This window comes from Tyto alba, unplaced genomic scaffold (genome assembly GCF_018691265.1).
Source record: "Tyto alba isolate M040663 unplaced genomic scaffold, T.alba_DEE_v4.0 Super-Scaffold_6, whole genome shotgun sequence".
Lineage (NCBI taxonomy): Eukaryota > Metazoa > Chordata > Aves > Strigiformes > Tytonidae > Tyto > Tyto alba.
Window position 1 is genome coordinate 39,040,177 of NW_024881327.1, and position 22,173 is coordinate 39,062,349.

At 37.2% G+C, this 22,173-nt stretch overlaps 1 protein-coding gene across 6 annotated transcripts in view; it reads left to right on the plus strand.

Moving 5' to 3' along the window:
• The first annotated feature begins 355 nt into the window (after positions 1-355).
• TAPT1 (transmembrane anterior posterior transformation 1) overlaps positions 356-22,173 on the plus strand; it is a 44,592-nt gene continuing 22,774 nt past the window's right edge. The window contains exons 1-4 of one of the 6 annotated variants that reach the window (XM_042807641.1): positions 361-653; positions 5,469-5,599; positions 9,841-9,959; positions 14,891-14,914. In XM_042807641.1, coding sequence (XP_042663575.1) covers positions 404-653; positions 5,469-5,599; positions 9,841-9,959; positions 14,891-14,914 — 524 coding nt within the window. In that variant the 5' untranslated portion in view covers positions 361-403. Of the gene's footprint in view, positions 654-5,468; positions 5,600-9,840; positions 9,960-10,171; positions 10,212-14,176; positions 14,244-14,890; positions 14,915-22,173 lie in introns of those variants that run through there. The other 5 variants (XM_042807647.1, XM_042807642.1, XM_042807643.1 and 2 more) reach the window with 5 other exon arrangements.

A 22,173-nucleotide genomic window follows, 5' to 3' on the forward strand; every position in this document is an offset into this window, starting at 1 on the left:
GGTTGGAACTACTGTCCCCCAGCCTGTGCGACGGCTCAAACCGTGACCATTACACACGTTCCTCAAGACAATGGCAAGGGGCCCGCTAGATCTTTCCCCTGACACAAGTATCTTTATTTGTGCCCTGCAGTACCCATAACACCAGAGTAGGCTTACGAGGCCGGAAGGCGCTGGGAGAAGGGGAGGCACCACCGAGGGCGGGTAGAGGCTCCCGGCACCTAAGCAGTTAACAGCGGCGGGCCGCGGCAAGATGGCGCCGCGCCGGCTTCGCCCCCGCCCCTGGCGCTGGGCACCCGCGCGCCGCCGCGCGCCGCGCCGCTGTCGCGCGATGATGAGTCACCGGCAGGGGCGCGGCGCGGCGCGCGGCGCGGGGGCGGCGGGCGCGCAGCGGGCGGCGCTGAACATGGCCGGCGTTGCCGACGCCGCTGCCGTCGCCGCGCCGGGCAGCGGCGGGGACGGGCGGCGCGGCGGCGGCCCGGAACAGCAGCAGCAGCAGCAGGATAGCGGCCGGGGGGAGCCGAAAACTCTTTGGGGGAGCAGCGAGCCGCGGCCGCCCGCCGCCGGCCCGGGGCAGCCGTCTCCGCAGCAGCGAACGGAGACGCTGGGTTTCTACGAGAGCGACCGCAGCAGGAAGAAGAAGCGGAGCCTTTCGGGTGAGGGGTGGCGGCGCGGCGTGAAGCCGCTTCCCGCAGGCCGGGGCGGGTGGGAGGCAGCGAGGGGCCCCCACGGGAGACCGGGGTGACCGTGGCGGTGCTGCCCGGGGCGGGCGGTGCCTCTGGGGCGCGCCGCCAGCCCTGGCTCCTCACAGCGGGGCCGGGGCCGGGGCCTGAGGCGGGGCTGAGGGCGCGGCGGCCGCCGGCTTGTGCAAACTTCGGCGAGCGACTTCAAAAAGTGCGCCGGGAGCTCGCGGGCCTGGGGAGCGGCGGGCGGGCGGGCAGCTTCCCCGCCCGCTGCCTTGCCTCTTCTCTCCCTGCCCCGAAGTTTAGTGGGCGAACCCGCCCGTGTCAGAGCCATAAAGCCCGTGGTGGGGCTGGTGGTGTCCCCGCTTTCCCCACGGGCGCGTTCAGGAAGGGGAGCGGGGGCGGTGAAGTCCCTGTGCCCTGTCGCGCAGCCTGTTCGCTGGCCGGCGGCAGGAGGTTTTTAAACCACACGGGCATCGTCCGTCGGAGTGTTACCCGCCGAAGTTGGAACTCGGGTTGTTAGGCTTGGTACCTGCCAAGGAGCGAGCGCAGCAAGCGCGGCGCACAGCGGTTTCTGTCGGGAGCGGGGCGGTTCTGACCCGGGCCCCGTGTTTCCTGAGCCCCAGGGGCCGGGAGGGCAGCGGGCTTGCTGAACTTTTTTGCTGAAGTACAGAAATGCTTCGCTGTCTTAACTGTTCTTGTTATATACACGTAGCTGTGACTGCAATAGTCTTTGCCCCTGCTAATGAAAATAGCAGTGCTGTTAGAGCCTCGAAGTTGTACGCAGGTTATTAGTCTTTTAAGCTAAAGGTAATTTACTGAGGATTTTTATAGGGGAAAATAAAGGAAAATGTCATGGCCTTTGCTATCAATCTGCAGCTATATTTACATTTACACTTGAGCTGGTTATTTCAGCTATCCACGCAGTAATTTTTGAAAATAGCCCTGCCTGTTTTGTAAAAACTGTCACTCTGTGCGGCAGGGTTGATTTATTGATAACCTTACCAACTCTGACTTTATTAATACCATATTCCTAATTGAGTGGCTTGCTGAAAATCTGGAAAGTGCTCAAAGTGGTGTTCAAATTTCCAGGCTTTCTGCCTCAGTGTTGGCTTGAATGTGATACTGCAGGTCTTACCACATATAAAAAAAGAAAAAAAATAGCTTTAACTTAAATAATCTGCCACAAATTGAATGCTTTTCCTCTAAGTTTGACAGGTGCTGTGTCCATTTCTGACATGTGTTATGTCATAGGACATGCAGCAGCGGTGACTGCAGTTCTGTGGTGTTGATGAAACTGATGCAATTTCCACAGTTGTAAAGAATTGACTTGATTGTGGTATCATGAATGACTTTGTCGTGAAAAAAAATGGTAAAGATACATACTGATGTGCCTGAAAGGTGAACAAATAGCTTCCTATAAAGTGAGGAAATCAGTATTTGTGTGTGTGTGCATAATTCCCAACTATGTTCCAGCAATTGATTTAAAATTAAAAAATAGTTAAAAATCATTGGCATTCTCTGGCTGCTCAGGACAAGAAAACATTAGAACAAGCTTCTTGATAGAGCAACTAAAAATTCTAAGTCATCTAATGGTAGCAGTCTGTTAAATAGTAGTTAGAAGTAGGGGTTTTTCCCAGTGGTAAAGCAGGACCAGTACTGTACGTAGAAGTAGTTTAGAGAAGAAGGAAATATTTTGTTTTTAAAAACAAATTGTGCTGTTTTAGTCTTGATTGGAGTGTTTATGGAAGAAGTATATTTAGGATCGATGGGAGTGAAGTGAGTGCCTGGAATTGTTGTAATTAAGATTAAAGTTATGATTCTATAACAATAGAAATTTACTGAGACACGGTGCGTTTTGCATTTGCATAGATTTTCCTCTCCATTTTGGTTAATGGTTATCCGTTGTGTAGCTATGCATTGAAGTATAACTTAGGTAAATCATTATCTTTTTACCTTGAAGGAATTAGTGGCCTCTTATGTTTTGAAGGTTCTTGTGCTTTTCTGTCCTGAGGTGGGGAGATAAATGAGGATACTTTAAGCATTAAGAGTATGCTGTCTGAACTGTTCAAACCTAGTCCACAGTTTAAACATAGTCCACAGTCTAACACTTTCTGACGGCAAGGGAGGGAAATTTGAAGTAGGAATTAGTGTTTACTTATTTTTTAAATAAAATGATGTTTTGATAGCAAAATTGAGCCATTTTAAAAATTGTTACTCTGTCCTGCATTGGTGTCTCATGCTGCTCTTTTGCTTACTGTGTTTTTCCTACAGGGTCAGCCACTGCTCTGTTTCACAGCTGGCGCAGAACTAGGGCTGATGCTGGGTGGCAGTAAGTGCTTAGAGAGGAGGTGGCTGAGTGACTGTGCTTCAGTGCATCCCCTGTCACTGGAGAGATTGTTTTGCAATCACAGTCTGGAGCTTGTGTATTGATCAACCTCAGTCATGAGGAGTGATTATCTCTTAATATCTAGGGCATGAAAGTCTAGCCAGGTGGAGGAAACTTAAAATCATTTGTTTTTCGACAGTAGGCCTGTGAACCAGTTTGTGTGAGGTGAGGAGGAGTGGGAACAAATAGCTCATTAGTTAGAATTATAGAATAACTCAAGTTGGAAAGGACCCATAAGTTACTCCATGGTGGTTACCCTTGTGCATGTATTTACTTCCCCGGAAGTTTCAGTTGTTTGAGATAGATAACCAGCCTTCTCTAGGTTAGAGATAATTCGAGGCAGAAGACAATACACCTGCGAAGTTAACAGAGTAGTTAATTTGCGTGTCTATACCTAAGGTTATCTCCTTTTACCTTTAACTTTTTAAATGAGAAAGAATTAGGAAAACCAAAAAAGTTACAAGTGATAATGTTGCAAAGGAAGACTCCAGAAGCAAGTTTGCAAGAGATCTGAACAATGATTTAGTGCTATGAAATTCTGCCTTATTTCACTGGAATGAACTTTGATTGAAACTTTACGTGTAAATATTAGTTTTTTGCTACTCATTAAACTACATGTTGGTTTTGTTTGTTTCAAGGTAAATACCTTTAAGGCTTACAGTGGCTTTGGCCTACTTACTAGAATTAGATCAGTAATATACGAATCATCAACATCACTATCTAAACAAGCTCATACAGGGAAAAACTGTTCAGTTCATGTAGCTTAAAGCAAATCATTATTTAAACAATTTATTAACAACACATAATTAACAAGCAGTCTGTGAATTATATAGCTGTGATCTGTATCAGCAACGTGATAAATTGCAATACTAGACATACACAGAATGTTAATACACCGCCACAAACTTCAAAATCCCCACAAGTTCTAATCACATTCACTACATGTGCCCCCCCCACCCACGGCAGTGTAGGTTATAGGCACACCCTGCCTCTTCTGCTTCTTTTGTACTTCTGTTTGAGTTACTTCTTTCATTGCTTTAAAACTCTTTGTAATTTTCTGGCTGCTCTTCCAACCAATGGGCTTCATCATCTTCAGTGTGATGAATACTGAGAAGCTGCTATCTCAGACAGTTTTGGGTGAACTCTTCACACATAGCATCCATACTTGCATTCCTCTTAACAGCTGTTACCTAGGCTCGCTGGTCCTGTGCCAGATCACGCGTGCACAGCTAAGCCCAGAAACCACTGTGAGCTGTGCCAGTTGCACTGTGTGCTACGTGCACAGAAACCACTTTTATGTGTGAGCCTGGTTTTACTAAGGGTGTGTTACACAACCTCTTCTTCCCCCATCCCCAAAATGTGGAACGTTGTACAATGCAAGGACTACCTCCCCCTTCAGTAGTCACTAAGACTGTCTAAAATCTGAATTTACTATTTGTGAGCATGTTCTCTTGTCATGATAAATGCTCTGTAGCTTTTCAACTATCTGTCTAGGTAAGTGATTCCTATCTATATTCTAGTGTGAACACTGAGAGTTTCTATTTTTAAATACCAATAACAACCAGAAATGTTGAACTTTATTGTAGTGTTCTGTCACTTCTGAAGTGTTACTAGGAGGTGGTAGTAACTGACAGACCTAGTCAGTGAGTGTGGAAGCTTAAGCTCAACCTCCTTGTGCTGACAGCCTGAATTTTCATAATTATAAGTTCATATTTCTGTTTGCAAGGATACTCTGCACAAAGTCTTTTTTAGAAGCCATATGAGTTAACTAAACATAGGTCAGTCAGCCTTCAGCTTATATACCTACGGCCATTAAAATGCAGAAGACCTGTACGTGTTTGATGGCTTTTTGGTCTTGACAGACTTTGCTCTGATCATCAAATGATCAGGATGCTTGTACTGTTTGTGCACTGAACCACTTGGGCTCACGTATCCATGAACATTTGATCTTACAGAAAGTTGTTCTTTAAAATAAAGAACAAGTTGCTAGTGTTGCTGAGAGAGAAAATAGCTTTTAAGAAGTCTAAAATAGAGCTTAGCAAGTTTAGGAGGACTGTCAGTACATTAAGGAGTAGATCCAGTCAGCGTTTGCATTCAGTGTAGCTGCTTTGAGAAATGTTTTGGAGAAGCGGGATGTCTGATCAAAATGATTGGCTGGGAAAAGTAGCTTGTTTTGTTTGTTGGGAGGCAACAGGGGAATGGGAGAGCACAGGACTTGCTTTTCGTATAGCATCTTTCATAGCAAGTTATTTGACATTCTGGTTACAATCAGCAGAAACCTTCTGGATTAGATGCAATGTAAATGAAACATGTAGCGAGTAACAAAAGCATAGCAGTATTCTCATTCTTTGGAGGTCATGCCTGAAGTTTCTTCTGCTTATGTATGTTCCTGAATGTAGATCTTTCATTGCTGAGATTCATCAGTGCTGAGCTAACAAGAGGTTACTTCCTTGAACACAATGAAGCAAAATACACAGAGCGGAGAGAGAGAGTATACACATGCATGCGGATACCGAAAGAACTGGAAAAGGTGAAGTATACTTTAAGATATGTTTTAATTTAGAAATGCAACAGGTTTCATCATATTATTTCAATAAATATTTATTTTTCAAAACTTTTGCCACTAAAAGATTTAAACATCTATATTGATTAATTTTCAGTGTTATTAGCTTAAACACTTGTGTTTTGGGTTTTTTTGCCTATTTTTGCTTGTTGCTGCTGGCAACTCATGTTACTAGCAGAGATGGAAATTACTAACTTCCAAGTCCAGATGATGAAAAATTAATTCAAATATAAAGATGACACTGATCCTTAAAGGAACAGTCAAGCAAAAGAAGAATTTTTACAGCAAAATGTAATTTTCCATTAAAAAAAAAAATTTTGAAGATTTTTTCCAGTCTGAAATGTTTTGAGGGTGGGAAGATTTCAGTCTTCTAAAAATATAGTGATAGATGAGTTTTTGTCTAAGGTTTTTCACTCAATTTTCATAGTCTTCTATTCTGATTTTTGCCACTGTTTATTACATCTTCCCTCTCTATCCCAGTGCTTTGGCCCTTCCTGAGGTATTTCTGCCACCTCCTTTACATCAGCTTAGATACAGTTCTGGCCCTGCAGTGCGTCAATTCCGGCACTGTAATGCAGAGGAGAGTTTTATTCTGGCTTAACCATTTTGATTTGGGAAGCAGCAGGAATACATTCAAGAACGATGAGTAAGGCAGCATTGGTAATAAAGTTTGGCTAGGCTGCAGGGTAAGGATAACATTAAAAGTAATACTGTTGAAATTTTCAAAATCTCTTAAGGATGAAGTTACATGGTAGGGCTAAATCAATTTAACTTATATTGAAGTCTTGGTTGACTGTTCCTCACACTTTAGTCTCTTGCCTTATGCATGTTGCCTGTTTTGCATGAGCTGTGGTGCTTATTGGACCATTCTAAGAGTTAAATTAGCTTATAATTTGGCAGTGAATGCTTCATTTTTCTTGCTCTGTTTGGTCTTTGCTAGGATAGTGAGGTGACTTGCTCAGCCAATATTCTTGAGAATTCAGAGCCTGCGCAAGGGTGGAAGGGGAGCTGTATAGCTTGGGGTAAGGGTAAAAAGGTGAAAGAACAGTGGTGGAGGGAGGAGGACTAAAATTCACTTTGTCAACAGCACTCAGGTTCCCCCTTCAGCATCATAAAATTCATCCTTGGACCATGATGAGAACTGTTTTTTACAAAACTGAATTCACAGTTGGTTACTACAGAAAATCACTGAATGAATGAGGTTGGGATGGACCTCTGGAGGTGATGTTGTCCAAGCACTTGGGTAAAGCTAGGTCACCTACAACAGGTTGCTCAGTACCAGATCCAATTCATCTTTAATCATCTCCAGGGATGGTGTCTTCACATCCTCACTGTTTACCCATTCCAGTTTATGGTAGAATGTTCCAGTTATGGTTGTCTCAATTGAACAGTATAGCAGTGCTACATCATCTCCGTTGGTCTCCAAGCCATAGAAATTATTCTGAATGATCATCACCATAGATTTTCAATAAAACTTTCAGTGTATTAGAACAAGTCAAGGCCAACAATCTGTTATAAATAAGGTCGATGCTTTAAGTAGTGAAATTGATGGGTTTTTCACGGTAAATCAAACTTCGGACTGTACTTTGAATATGAAAGAATATTAAACTGAGCAATAAGCAGGTAGGTTTAAAAAGGGATGGTTATCTCTTTACAGAGAGATTATGAAATAAATTCGTTGGTTCTTCACTTGGGCTTAGTCCAGGTTAGGATGCATACTAGCTATATCAAATTGAATCATACTCACTGAAAAAGCATGATGGTGAGCACCTGGAAAGCAAACTAAACAGTGTATAGATCATCACCTACTTCAGGAGTCACTTGACGTTGTGATTCAGAAGTCTGCTTCATTGAAATAAAGCATGGGAGACACTAGGAAAGGCAGACAATTTTCTTGATGGCTTCTGTTGTTTACTACCTAATAGTATAATTACAGACTAGGAATGAAAATCATAATCAGGTGGAGTGAGAATAAACTGGAATAAATTTATTAAAGCCTAATCTCAGGAGATAGTCTTTAACGTGTGCTTATTACATGTAGATAATTTGAGTGAGGTGTGATATTAAAAGGGTAGTATTTTGTTGTTGTTGTTCTGAATACCCCTTTTTTATTTAGAGACACTAGATAATTTGTAATGTAAATGCTGCTTCCACTCAAACTTTTTGTGCAGTTTCAGTGAAAGCTCTTCATTGTAATAGGTTATTTATACTAAATGAGAAGGTGGTCCCTATTCCTGATTGTTGTAAGGGGAGCACTTGTCACTTGATCTCAAAATTAAACTGGGCTTTTTTGTTAAGGTATAGTTATGATGATGGAAAAGCTCTGTAAGCTTTTCTGTTAGCTCCTCAGTATCTGGAATGTAGCAGCAAAAATAATGTTTACAGAAATGAGTGAAAGGTTCAGTGCTGATTATATTTCAGCAGATATATGTAAGTGTGCAGATGCGATGTAGTGGAAAATGAGGACATTAAACAATAATTGCAAATATTAATGTGAGCTTATAGAATATGAAAAACTCTGATTACACTCAGACAGAGAAGTCTAAATCAAAAGGAAACTGCAGAATTGTTTTCTAGGTTGTTAAGATGCCCTGAATGCATACAGGGGCAAAATGACAGACAATCTTTCTGTTTTGCTTGGGTTAAGAAGTTTTTTTTTAAAAAAAAAAAAGGAAAATACACATTCAGCTTCAGTCATCCTCAGTGCTTGGATATTCAGCACCCGGTTTAAAAGTTAGCAAAGAAATAGGTAACTTAATGGGATACTAAAATGCAGTGCATAAATTAATCCATTATTTGTAACCAGTACTCCTGATAATTTTGAATGATAACTCTTTGCTGAAATTTTAGAAAATGGTACTAGGGGTGAATGAGATGAATCAGGGAAGAGAGCGTAATGTCATGATGGTATTGAAGTACAGACTGCAGAATCGGTAGAAATAGTATTATAAGGGAAAGCAACAGTGCAGAGTTGATAGTAGTGCTCTTATGCCTGAGTCCGTCATCTTATGTGTCTTGCAGATAGGGGTACTGGAGTGTACTCTGTAGGATTACTTTCAAAGTTACAGGGATGCATGAGGAGTAAGAGTGAGAGAAAGGTACTTATAGGGGATACTAGCTCATCGGCTGTTGAACTGGCTGTTGAAAAAGCTGACAAAGAAGGCATTTTGAAAGGCAAAGAGATTGTGGGAGATAAAAGTAATTTACTTGTGCTTTGGTTTACCTTTTTCCCACCCAAACCAGTGTCTTAATTTCCCATTAGCAAGACATACAACTTCCACATGTAAGTACCTATCTGTCATGGATATTTAGGCCTGCTGAGATATTGCTAGTCTTAATTGTGTAGACAGTTAAGCTTGTCTTTACACGATTTCCCTTGCAGGAAAAAACACTAGCTTCTGGTCTGACAGAAGTATAAAAGCCTCTGGCTAGAGTCCCATTCAGGTAAATCTTAGATACGTTCAGAGACAGATAAAGAAGGAATGTCATGTGAGGAGAGTCTGGTATACAAGAGCTTTCTAAATGCAGAGTTTAGGTCTCTCTTAGTTATCATAGAATTGCTTGGCTTGTGGATATAATGAAATGGCTTTAACTGTTTCTGTAAGTTAAGGATAAAGGATTTTAAACTGAAGGCAACTGGAAATTCACCTCTTCATATTATATATTCTTCTTTGTGTGAAAAAGGTGCATATTCTCTGAAGGAGAACTACCACAGTTGTAATTAGCTGTGCAATAGAAAATAAGCAAGGTAAAAAAATATTTTTTGTGGGGAAGAAGAGGCATATTAAAAAGGAGGTAGGCAGAAAATGTCTGTGCACGTGTATACACAGCTCTAAATTATTTTTTTTTTCCCTAAGGTAAAAACATTAACTTTTGTAACCTCAGAGCAAAGTCACCATTGAAGAATGACCTACAGTTATATCCAAGTGCAATTCTTCTATTCAATAAAGACTAAGTTCAGTGAGCCATGGAAGTCTGCAAAAGCCTTTGCTGCTTGGAGCTTGTGGTGCAGAAATTCTGCTGAATAGTCTTCCAAGTGCATACTATGTTATTTTTCTTACAGTTCAGCTGGTTGAACAAGTGTTGTGCTTATTTGGTTAATTAGTCTTATGTAAATGTATTTTTCATAAAATAATATAATTCTTTATAAACTTTTTGTAACTCTTTATAATCTACTAACATACCTCTGTTTTATTTTTGTAATTTAGTTGATGTTTTTTGGAATCTTTTTATGCCTGGATGCTTTTCTGTATGTATTCACCCTGCTTCCTTTGAGAGTTTTTCTGGCAATGATCCGGTTCATCACTTTGCCTTGCTATGGCTTACGGTAAGTTGATTCAAGAGAAAGGTGTTGATACCCTTAAATAATGTTTCTCTATGTGTGTGCTTAATTTTATGGACTTTCAGTGCCATTTGAACTACTAATAACTTATTTCACTGTAAAATAGAAGTTTTGGTCTAAACTAGCCAAAGCAAAGGTGTGTGGGGGACCTTTAAGCTTTGCCACCAGTCACTAACTGTCATCGTTGTTTCCTTCAGACACAACAGTTTGATAACAGCACCACTTAGGCATATTCAGGTTAGTAAAGGACAGAGATGTAACCTTACCCTGTAGTTTTGTTCTTCTAAGTAACATCTATTTGAACAGTGTTTTAAGATTTCTTAGACTTGAGTTAATGACTTGCCTTGTGTCTTTTGATATTGAAACAAAAGTCTGCTGTATTTTCTTCCAAATAATGGAAGGCTTGGAAAGTCATAGAAAGAAATTTCTTAAATTATTCTCTTTGAATCTTGTAAACTACTCTCATTTTTTTTTTTTTTTTACAATAAAAGTTTTCCTTATTTCCACAGGAAAGTTTGCCTAAAAAATCCCTGTATAAAATGTGTTATTTTCTTCCCTTTGAAGAATCTTATGGAGTAACTGAATAGGACTAACTAATCAGAATAATATTAGGACAATTTAGATCTTAACTCCTTGCTTTTATGTTCAGATCAATACTAAGAAGTTGCTAATACGTAGGATTTTTGGTTTGCCGTTCTGGCATAGGCATCAAAAATTGGATATAATTAATTTGCTTCATAAAAGTTGCTTCACAGTAAAGCTGATTGTGTAAGCCTTAAGTGTAGCCTAAAAGAAAATTATTATTTGTATAGATTTTGTAATTTTTCATTGAAAATATAAGAACTTCAGGGTTTTCATTCTGGATCTCCCCAAACTTGAAGTTGATTTATGGTAGCTATTTTTTTTTTTTTTAGTTGCTCGCTTTGCATTATTAATAGTCTTTGTATGTGAAGTGCTTTTAGTTGTGTAGGTTAGAATGTGTGTTCTGATTAGAGAAAATGCTAGTCTAGTTGCAAAAGAAATAATATTTTAAAGTATAGTCTTAAGTTGAAATGTTTGTACTTCGGTGATGCTTAATGTAGGCACTAGGTGGCAATCTCTAATATTTTTATTGTGCTGTTAATTTTGAGCTGAATCTCAGACTTTCATTATGTTAAAAGAGTTTTCCTAACTGTAAAAAAAAATATGACATCTATTTAGTTTTAGCTGATGACAAGTCAAGTATATGCCTATTTGTAAAAAATCTGTATGGATGCTATTACTAAAATACGAAAAGTCAGGTAAATGTAATAGATTTAACCTATCATTTGTATCTTACTACTTTTTTCTGTTTAAAAAGTGTTCTTCCTTGTTTGTAAACTCAGCTTTGCTTTTGACAAACAAGTTTTCTGCTCTTCTGAAGTTAATGATGAAAAATTTGAAAGACCAGTTGCTGGTTTCGGGTATTCCATATACTGAGGAAAGTGACATTGTATTCCATACACTCACCTGTGTGTGTATATGTACACGCACCTACAGTGTTAACTTAGTCTGTTTGCTTGGCAGTATTTTTAGTGTGTGAGGCAGGATAAAATCCAGTTTAATCTATTCAATATTACTGTGTTAGCTTTAAAGTTTTATCAGATAAAATGCAGCTAAACTGAGATTATCTTGAGTGAAAAAGGCTTTGTTTTTGTAACAACTTCTGAAGCAATTTCTTTTGTCAGAGTTTCCTCAAATGTTTATGGAATTTATTTCCTTAGAATCTCTTTATTTGTTCACTACTTGAGGCTTTGGCTAATTCATTAATATTTTAAAGTTGGTGGCTTTTTACTGAAAGGTACACAACTCATGTTTATATTATGTAATGGAACTTTTACAGATGCAGTGATTTTTATTTCCAAATATTCAGAGCCTGCACTTTGATATTTTGTTATTGCTGTTTTTCCAGTTATACTGATTTGATTTGTTGCAGCAAAAAAGATTTGTGGCTTTCTTCTAGCTCAGGAAATATTTTATGTTTTTGTAACAAAATAAAGTTCAATAGGTAAAACATCTGTAATTACAAAAGGTACTTACAAAGCAGGTGGCTGTTTATCTTTTTACCTCGCTCTTCCTCACAAATGTCAAGTATGTGTTGAGACATGACTAGCTGTTATTTGAACCTGCCACATCATATTCCATTCTGTGTAGTAAATAAAAGTGCTCCTCCCTTCATCTAGACTTTTTTCTCAACATCTCAGTAAAGTGATTGAACAGTCAGTGTTCCTGTCTCCCTTCCAGTTTACTCTGCAGTTAATTTATTTCCTCATAACTCTTCCTCTTTTCAGTATAGAAAAAGATTATATTTACCCACTATTTCTTTAAAACAATAAACCCACATTCTATGTAAGATGGGTTAATTCCTCTCTGTGGTATTGTGTGCAGTGCTTAAATGTAGGGGGAGTGCTTTATGGCCTCTTCCACATGCTTTAATATTCCATTTTACATAGCTCTGAAAGGGAAGAGAGTAACATATCTTAAAGAAATTTGTTTCCTTTTTCTGTCTAGACAGTGTAAGTGCTTTAGTTTGACTGCTAAGTCATCACCTCCAATCACTTGATCTTTCCTTTTGAGTAAGTTTAGTTCTGTATATTTGTCAGAGCTATATTGGTGTTAACATAGCTATTTTAGAGAGACTCTAAAACTTTGGAAACTTCTGTCAGAAGAATCCAAGATTCTGTCAAAGTAAAATGAACTGCTGCTTAAATTGCTGTGGTCAAACTGGCAGAGGCTGAATTGTCAGATTGTGGTGATTTTGGCAGGTGCAACTTCATTATTGCTGTGCTCTGTAAATAGCAGGGTGCTCTTAAAAAAATTAACAAACACTTCACAAAATTAAATTACATCTTCTGAAATTACCAAGAAAAAAAAAAAAAGGCAGCTCTGCTGTATTTTCTTCCAAATAATGGAAGGCTTGGAAAGTCATAGAAAGAAATTTCTTAAATTATTCTCTTTGAATCTTGTAAACTACTCTCATTTTATTAAAATATTCTTGGATAACATAAAAGCACATATTTTGCTGGAACACCATATCTAAGGTAGACAGAGAAATGGATCTGGTGGAATTCTCTTCAGAATTACAGTCCTTGATGATAGGTTCCTAAAACTAACTCTACCTGTAGTTGAAAGGTACAGTTTCCTTCTACAGTTCAGACACTTTTTTTTATTAATACCTCAGACCCAGAGATTCTGGGCAGGCTAGTATCTTAGCTCTATAAAAGTGTTTCAAAACAAGCAAACTTTTTGTTTTTCTTGAAAATATGTTGCACACCAATAAAAGCTCTTGTGGGAATGTGGAAAAGCTCTTATGTATTATTTGAAAAACACCATGATATGAAAGCTAAAAGTATGTTAGTGAAACTGATGGGACTCCCAATTTAATTACGTTTAAAGGCATTTTATGTCTTGACCACAAAGCAAATAAGGAATTGCTATGGAAAGTGAGTCTTTTTTTTTTTTTTCTCCAAATTCTAGTTTTTTTCAGGAAAATACAGAAGTAGATTGTGAGTTTTCTTATATGTGAAGATTGATTGACAAGATCTTTACATTTCTTCCATGTGGAAATAGATATAGTTTATATGTGTTCTGTGGTTTGGTTTTGTTTTTTTTTTTTACTCTGCTCTCTTCTCCCTGAAATAAGTGAATTTAGGCCCCATCAGCAATAACAGCATTAACTTCAGATACATTGTATGTGCCTCTTAAAATTCCTGTTTCCCTCCTGTGAAATCATAGATTTACACTTTCCAGTAGGAAATAAACGGGGCAGCATTACTTCAAGAAAGAAACTGTAGAAAGCAAGGATCTCAGGGAAAGAAACAACCAAACCAACCAAATATATTGGCATTCTTATTATAGACATTATTTATTTGTTCATATTATCAAGTTATTAAATAAATTTGAACCTCTGTTGCACACTGATTCCCAAGCCTAATTTTTTTTTTTTTTTTTGCTAAGGGCTATAACTGTTAAATACATAAACTTCCTATTGTTTCATTAAGTTTATTGAGAAAGTAGTGCACCTGTCCACCAAAATGTGTGGCATTCTGCCAACCAAAAAAAGGCAGGTGCATTCAGTATTTTCTGTAGTAAACTCTCAGATCAAGTACTCCTTTCTCCTTTCCATAACAGTGCATAGTGTAGCAACATTACAACCTTCTCTTTCTTTCTTTCTTGTAAATCAGACCGAAGGGAAGAGCACTTTCACTTCCTTTATAGGATGGAATGTGGTGTCACAGGGATTCCTCCTTGGTGAGTAAATCCTGATTTTCTTTTTCCTTCTGTGCTGTCAGCCAAATTCATACATCTACATGTAATCAGTAAAAAGACTGATTACAGATTAACAGTATAGCTAAATTAACCAACATACTTCAAAGGAGATACCAACAGTTTTAATAACCAACACATGAAATTGATTCAGTGCTATATATGGTAGGTATGTTTTCATTTGTAACTTCACATCTCTGTGGAAATAAGTTGTGAACTTAATAGATTTAAAACATTTTTACGTAGAGTGCCTGTTGACCACTTCGGCCCAATTTAAAATAGAGTATCTTGGAAAAACTATAGCCCCTGCTCTACTTAGTTTATAGTGCCTTAAGCTTTTTTGCATTTATTCTGAGTAATGCTTCAGTCAGGTTCATAGATATATTTTTGTGTGTACTTCAAGCAGGATTTTTGTAATGCTTAACATAAATTTGGGGGAGTTCTGAAGGTTCATTGCCAGGTATCTTAGTATTGGACTTGAAGTTGATTTTCTGCAAAATACAATACAGCACTTCAGCGTATTTTCATTTGCTGGCTTCAGTTACAGATGATTCTGTTATTAAAACAATGAAAGCTAATTCTAGTTGTCACTTCTTTGAAACCTCATTTTTTTTTCATTTATTTTGAGACAGCTCTCATCGGGGCCTAACAGCAAGGTTGGTTTCGTTTCATTCTTAGCATGGTCTTGTGCTGTGTCGTGTGCATGTAGAGGCTTTTTATTGTTTGACGAATGAAATGCCATCTAATCTTGGCAAACTCAGCTCTCTATCTTTGAAGTCTTCATTTGGGGACATATTTTTATGAGCACTTAGTCTGTACACCTTACAATTTTACAACCGTGAAGTCCTGCATACTGTAAACTGTATCTCTTTTTGAAGTCTCAAACTGGATGTTAGATATGATCAAAATAGTTTTTCGTACCTGAAGCCAAACTTAATTCCAAACTTGAGCATAATTATAGGAAAATATTCCCAACTGATCACTTTGCACATTTTGAAAATTCTTCGTGTTTAGCTATATGGGTAAGTATGCTCTTGAGATAAACTCACTTAGTTTTTGTTTTCCCTGACATCTTTACTTAGTACACTAACAGGAAAATATCCCCCTTAGGTGTTAATCTGATCATTCCTGTTAATGCTTCATATAAGATTAAAAATGTATTATACACAGTTCGCTAACAAAAGATACATTGAAGGATTAAGGCTTTGATCAAAATATCTGCATGTAAAACAAAATCCCACAGTTCAGTTTCCATATAGGTATCTGTGTTGTAAAAATGGAGAAAGAAAAGATATCGAAACAAAACTTTAACTAGACCACCATTTCAATACCTGAAATATATTATATAATTAATATAATAGTGCTTGTCTATTTCAAAGTGTTAATACTGAATAAATAATACATTTTGAAAAGCTTTGTAAAATACTTGTTCAAACTTGAAACCTCAGTGTTAAAACACTTCTTCAGTGCATTATTAACCAAACAATAAACCTATATAAATGAATATGTTTTTTTAATAGTGTGAGGTACAATAACATTTATAGAAATAATATTGTTATCTTAAGGGTTTATAAATGTATATGTATTCAGGTGGTTAAGTTCATTATAGATTAAAATACTAATCTAAAGCATTATTGCAATGATAGTGTATTCATATATTTAAATTATTGTCTGTGACATCAGTATTGGAAATTTTGTCTGTGCTAACTATGAAGGAGTAATTGTTTAGAGTAATCTGAATTATTTTGGATGAGACTGTACTAAAGGAACTGATTAAAAATCCAGTAAACTGTAAAATTAAACAAGAAATATGTTGAATTCTGTTGGTTTAAAAAAAAAAAAAAACAAACAAAAAACAAAACAAACAACCAAACAAAACAAAACAAAAACAAACAAACAAAAAAAAAACACCAACAAAAACCCCACCAAAAAACAACAGCCAAAAACCAAACAACTGTACAAGGTGACTGGAAAACCATATATAATCAGAGCAGTGAAGAATTGAGGAGCACCAGAAATCCTGAAAGACAGAAGCAAAGAAGTTGCATGATAGCATATGACAGTGTGCAGAGATGAGTTTAAAATAATGTATGTAGAGTGCTTATGCCTTGGATGTTGAAGTAGTTAAGTACTCTGACAACTATACTTGTCTACAGGTTACTTTGTATACTATATAGTGAAAACGTTCATTTTGCAATGACAGTTGCTGAAAATCACACAGTAGACAACTCTATTGAGATTTTTTTTTTATAATAAGAACAAATTCCTGTTTGTCCTGGAGTGTATTTTATGTTCCAAATGGTTTAATAACTTTAAGTTCAATAAGCAAGGTTTATTAAAACACTTCACACCCTATCTTCTTTTTTTCAGAAGTCGGTCACTTAAGCAAACTTGTGCATTAGCTACTTGTGTAACATATTAAAGTCAAATATCAATAAACTGTGATTTATTTTTAATAATTCTTTACTTACTGCTGAATAACTTTAATTGTACAGCTGTTGGAACAAAAAGGGGATTGGTGGGGTAGATACCAGTACATTGAAAGCCTTGAGCTCTTTTGCTTCTTTAATAACACCAACACGCTGTTCAGTTGAAACATTCACAAACTTTATATATCAGTAGTAAGACTATTTGTATGGTCATAGTCCTTATGAATGATTGAACCTCCTGTTTTCCAACCAGTAGATGGAGACAGAACTGTTATTACTGTATGAAATGTGGCCTTTTCAAATATGGTATCAAATAGACATACCTTGAAAATGACAGTCAGGTAACTAGTTCCTTAAAGTTTCACTTCTCTGAGGAGATTGTTTATGAAGAACACTGTTTTTCATAGCAAATTGTTCTTCACTGGGTAGCTGGTTTATGTATAGCTTGAAATAAGTTTCACTTAATTTTGTAACACTTAAAGTGGATTTTCTTACAAATACCACAAGTATTCATGAAAATTTTTATATTTTTTTATTGTTGGACCTAAAATGTGTAGAACAAACTTGTGAGTAGCCAGAATATTTTAGAATATTGTAATTTGATAGTAATTTAATTTTATAGAATAGCAAAGTAATTCTTCATAACTATTCATAAAGGAAGTTGCTTATTTTTAGCTTTCTAAAGGGGGAGGGACATATACAGATCCAGTGGTTTTCTAAACAGAAAAAACTTGGACTCACACTTTCTAAATGTCTTTTAAGGTGGACAAACCATAAATGGGAAAGCTTGAAGCATGAGCATTAAACCTTGAGCTTATGAATTGTGTTGAAGAAAAGTAATTTTTTTCTGTAGCAGACTGGTTTTCCGAGTCCATAGTTCTTGGTTGCTATCAGTGCACTGTATAGATTTTGCCACAGTTTCACTTTCAGCTGCCTCAGACACTGCATAACAAGCACTAAGCTTGGCATGCTTCTCCTTTTGTTAATTTACTGAGCTGAAACAGAAGCATGGTGTGGTGGAATCGGGAGGTGCAGTAGTAAGGCTTACACATCAGTTTCTTATATTAAAATGAATAATAAGCTCGTATATCCCCTTAAACATGCATTTCATAATTACATTATTTGCAGGCATAAGGGTTTGTTTCAGTGGAGATTTTCTGTTAGTCAGTAGACGTGATGGTGAATATACCCAAAGGTTGAGGAGTTTGAACATCTTGTTAAGTACCTGCTGTAGAATATTGGAAGTCCCTGTGTATGTTTTTTCTGTGTTGTCTTAATTTGCTAGTTAGTGTTAAAGTGTGAGAGAGTTTATCTGTGGAAGAATGCTTGGATTTTCACTCTGAATTCATGCAGATTGAAGGATCATGTCATGTTTAAACAGATTGGTGTATTCAGTGGTAGTAGTAGTAATAAAGCAGTACAAGATTTTATGTAGCAGATAATACAAGGGATGGATAAGCCTTACTCTTTATTATTGAGGTAATTTGATGTTTGAAGAAGTTTAATTTAAAAATTTGATTCCTTGGTAGTCTAGTCTATACAGCTAAATGTGGGAACTTGAGGCTTAGCATACTGAAACAACTTGTAAAAATTTATAATGAGTGTCTTGGAGAACAATGACTTACAGCAAAAATGTTAGAATTAGTAATGGAATAATGGCAGAAAATAATTAGGTGAAAAGACAGAAACTATGTATCTTAATAAGGTGCATTTCAAGGACAGTCCAAATGCCCTCAACCCTTATATTTACTGATTTAAGAGATGTGAAAGTTGTAATTTATATTCAACTGTGTAATCAGCCAAATTGTGAAACAATTCACATAACATTATTTCTGGAATCCAGTAGCATATTAGAGGAACTGTGTCCTGGACAAAGGTTCTTATGATACTGTCTTTTAAGAGTGGAGTTCACTAGGGCTGGGAACGTTAATATTTAATTCACTTCTGCAGCATCACTGTATTCCTGAGGTAGCTTTGGAGGAAAAAAACAACTGATATCTGTAGGAAAATTCTACAACTTGCTGTCTTGTAACCACATATAGTAAGATAGTTCTTATGCTCTTTATTTATTATTCTCCTTTTCTCACTCATGAGAAAAAACTGCCGTAACAAATTTTCGCGTGAAATGTTTCCCTCTGTATTCTGTCACACTTCATGCACAACTGTAAAAATGCAGTCTTTTGAAGTGAGCTAAGCTGTTTCAGCTTCTTGTATGTCTGTTCAGTGGTTTCTGGAGTTGTCCAGTAGCCCAGTATTGTCTAGTTCTTACTTCTTGGCTTCCTATTTTCAAATGAGATATTGAAAGTATTACCAGCACTATGCCATGTATTTCTTGTTTGTTTCTTGACATTTTTATAGTTGTCATAGCTTGGTTAATACCAGCTTTTTTTCTGTGGTGTTTTTTTTTGCTTGTTTTGGGGGTTTTTTTGTGTTTTTTTTTTTTTTTTTCTCTGAGATTCTGTGGTACTCATGGTATGGATGAATACAGCATTATGAATTTGTCTGTGATATTAATTACAAGGTCTGATTACTTAGTGCTCAGAATTGTTTTGAAAGTACTTTCCAGTGTTGGCACTGAGTAGTTACTGGAGACAATAACTAGAAACATATATTGAGAAAACAATGCAGAAAATGTAATGGGTGGGCTAAGACTTTTTATGACAGGCATAAAATCCCATCAGCCTATATTTATAGGTATTAAACAGTTTAATGCAAAGGATAAGAATGATTTGTCACAAATACAGATTGAACCAATGTGAGCCTGATCATATATTAAAACTGCAGTGTTCAGTTCTCACTGAACGCTGACTACATCATTTCATAACTGTAGGCTTTGCAGTTAGTTCTGTGTATTTGCCGAAAGGTGTCAAATCATTAGACTTAATCCATTTACTTGACTTCCTTGTCTTTCTAGGAAATAATTATCTTTATCCCATATTATATTCAGAGCCACACCTCAAAATCCTTTTGTAAATGTTAATAGCCAGAGTGGAAAAGGGTTCTGCTGCAATAAAAGTGCTTTTGTGGATTTATGCAGTAGTCATGGTTAATCTCTCTCAATCGGAAATGTGTCAGTTGTAGACCATAGATTATTTGCCTAGTTAATATGAAGGGGTCTGTCTCAGTGTACAATGAAAGAACACTGGAATACGTTTTAAATTCCAGGATCTTCTTATTCTTTTAATTATCTAGAAAGCAGTTCTTTGTACTCAACCTTTGCAGAAATCCCTTGTAGTGGCTAGGGGTTAGAGACGGGGACAGCTCTTCTGTCATCAAACTGAATAAATTGAAACAGTAAGGATATTTTTTGTGACTTGTTTTGAAGAAGTTGTCACAGCATTACTGTTGGTTCTGCTTCTCATGTGGATGAGAAGCACGAGAAGTTATTGCACAACTTTTGAATAGAACATTAGTAGAGTATATTTTTAGTTAAAACATCAGAAAAAAATAATGGAGTGTTTACTGCAGTTTTTTCTAGCTCTCCAGACTACTGAGAAACTAAACCCAAGTCACTTTGAGAGGTCAGATTCTTTAAAAACATTGTTTGAATGTACTCTATTCTACAAAAGCTTAATTCCTGTAAGGCACAGCAATCAAGTGTAGTTGATCTGACCCTTTTGGCAGCCTTTGAATTGAACCATAGTGATATTCAGTTTGTTTTGTACACAGCACATTCTCAAAATATCTTCATCTTTCTAGAATATAGGATGCTGTGTGCAAGTTTGGATGCACCTTCATATGGCATTATTCTCCTGAGTTAGTTTTCAGAGTAGAGGCCACCTTTAGATGAGCAGTTTTGCTTTTGATTGTGTGTAGTCTGTTCTTAGAGTTTGTATTCCCCTGTGATTGCTGCTGTCTGCTTTTACATTGGCTTCCCCTGAGTTGGTTTTACTCAAGCGAGTGTAGCCATACTGATAAAAATCAACACAAGCAGAAGAGTGATAAGGTTAAGAGTACAGAGTAACTGCGACTTGTGACTGTACGTGTGGTTGAGCATCTTGGATGTTATTTGTAAGCCAGGAGACCTGTAACGTAATTTTCAGTCTGTATTGATTTGTAGACATCAAAGCATTTTCCTGTGAGAATCTTTCTGGACTGCTTCAGAAACTTCATAAACAGGTTCTGCTTACTAGTGCATTTTTCAACAAGAGAGCATCCCATCATAAAAACTGGTACTTTGCCAAACTTTTATAACAGACTTTTGAAGTAGATGTCTCTTGCTAGTCAGGTTTTCTCTACCAGGTACTCACTACTTCTCTAATGACAAGGTAGGTGTTAGCTGGAAGAATGAAGATGCTAATTTTCTGAGTAACAAATTCTGCTTCTCTTTTCCAAATGCTAAGACCTGGCATTACTGTTGTGGAGTAATATTACATTTACTACTTTATCCCAATCTGTATTGTGGAATATGAGTGTTGACTCGGGGCCTTATACTGAACTGACTGACTACACTTCCAAAACTGAAGTAGGTTGGAGAAAAAGGAACATGCTGTGTTACTCAGTGTATGAATGGTAATCATCATCATGGGCTTGCTTAAATCCTATAAATGTTTCAATATATGCTAATATATTTAAATAAGTATAATCATTTAGGTCAGATGTATTTAAATAGGGCAATAAACTTTCAGAATGTAATTTTGTGGGTTGGACAGGGTGCATTTTTTTGTGTATCATTCAAGGGCATAGTCATAGGTTCTTTAAGCAGCAGGCAAATACTGGATGTTCTGGAAAATGGACACTTAGGTTTCTTTAAGTTTTTAAGTTGGTATTTTCAGTTAAAACTCAATTCAGGGGACAGTGCAGGGGAGGAAGAAAATTCGTTGAGGCTTTTTGTCAAGGACTTGGTCTTAAATAAAATGTTGGTGTGATTACTGTTACTGGATGACTTCTGAGAGCAAGAAAATGTCTCTTAGGGTCAGAAAGCCACTCTAAGCAATTCTGTTGTGCTGCTGGACCAGGTGAATTCTATTATACATAATGTAATTAATTTTAATACAGATTATGCAGTAAAAACTATATAATAAAAGGAGCAGTTGCTCTGTGTTCTAAGTGTGATACTATAAATCTGAGAGTTCTGGAAACTTTCTTGCTTATATTCCTAGAATGATCATGATCTTTTTGCCCATTGTAGAATTATACTGTGTGGTTCTGTGTGTTATAATGCATGAATGCTGTCTTCGAGGCTTTTTTCTTTTAAATGGAAGGCAACAAACACACCTGAGGTATAACAGTCTAGCTCTGATGTTGTACTTAAATAGAATGAGTCAGGTAGCTGGGATTTTTGACTTGTCTGCAGGGTGTGTAGAATGTCTTGACTCCCAGAAGTTATAATTAACTGTTCAGATGTTTTTTTTAAAATAGCATGAATTTTTATCAACTTTAAATTTTTTCTAATCAGGTTATCAGTCTATGGGAGCATTGTCTAATTTCTGGATAACCTAGTGATTTAAGAATCCAGAAAATGAAAATTCATAACTTGTATTCTG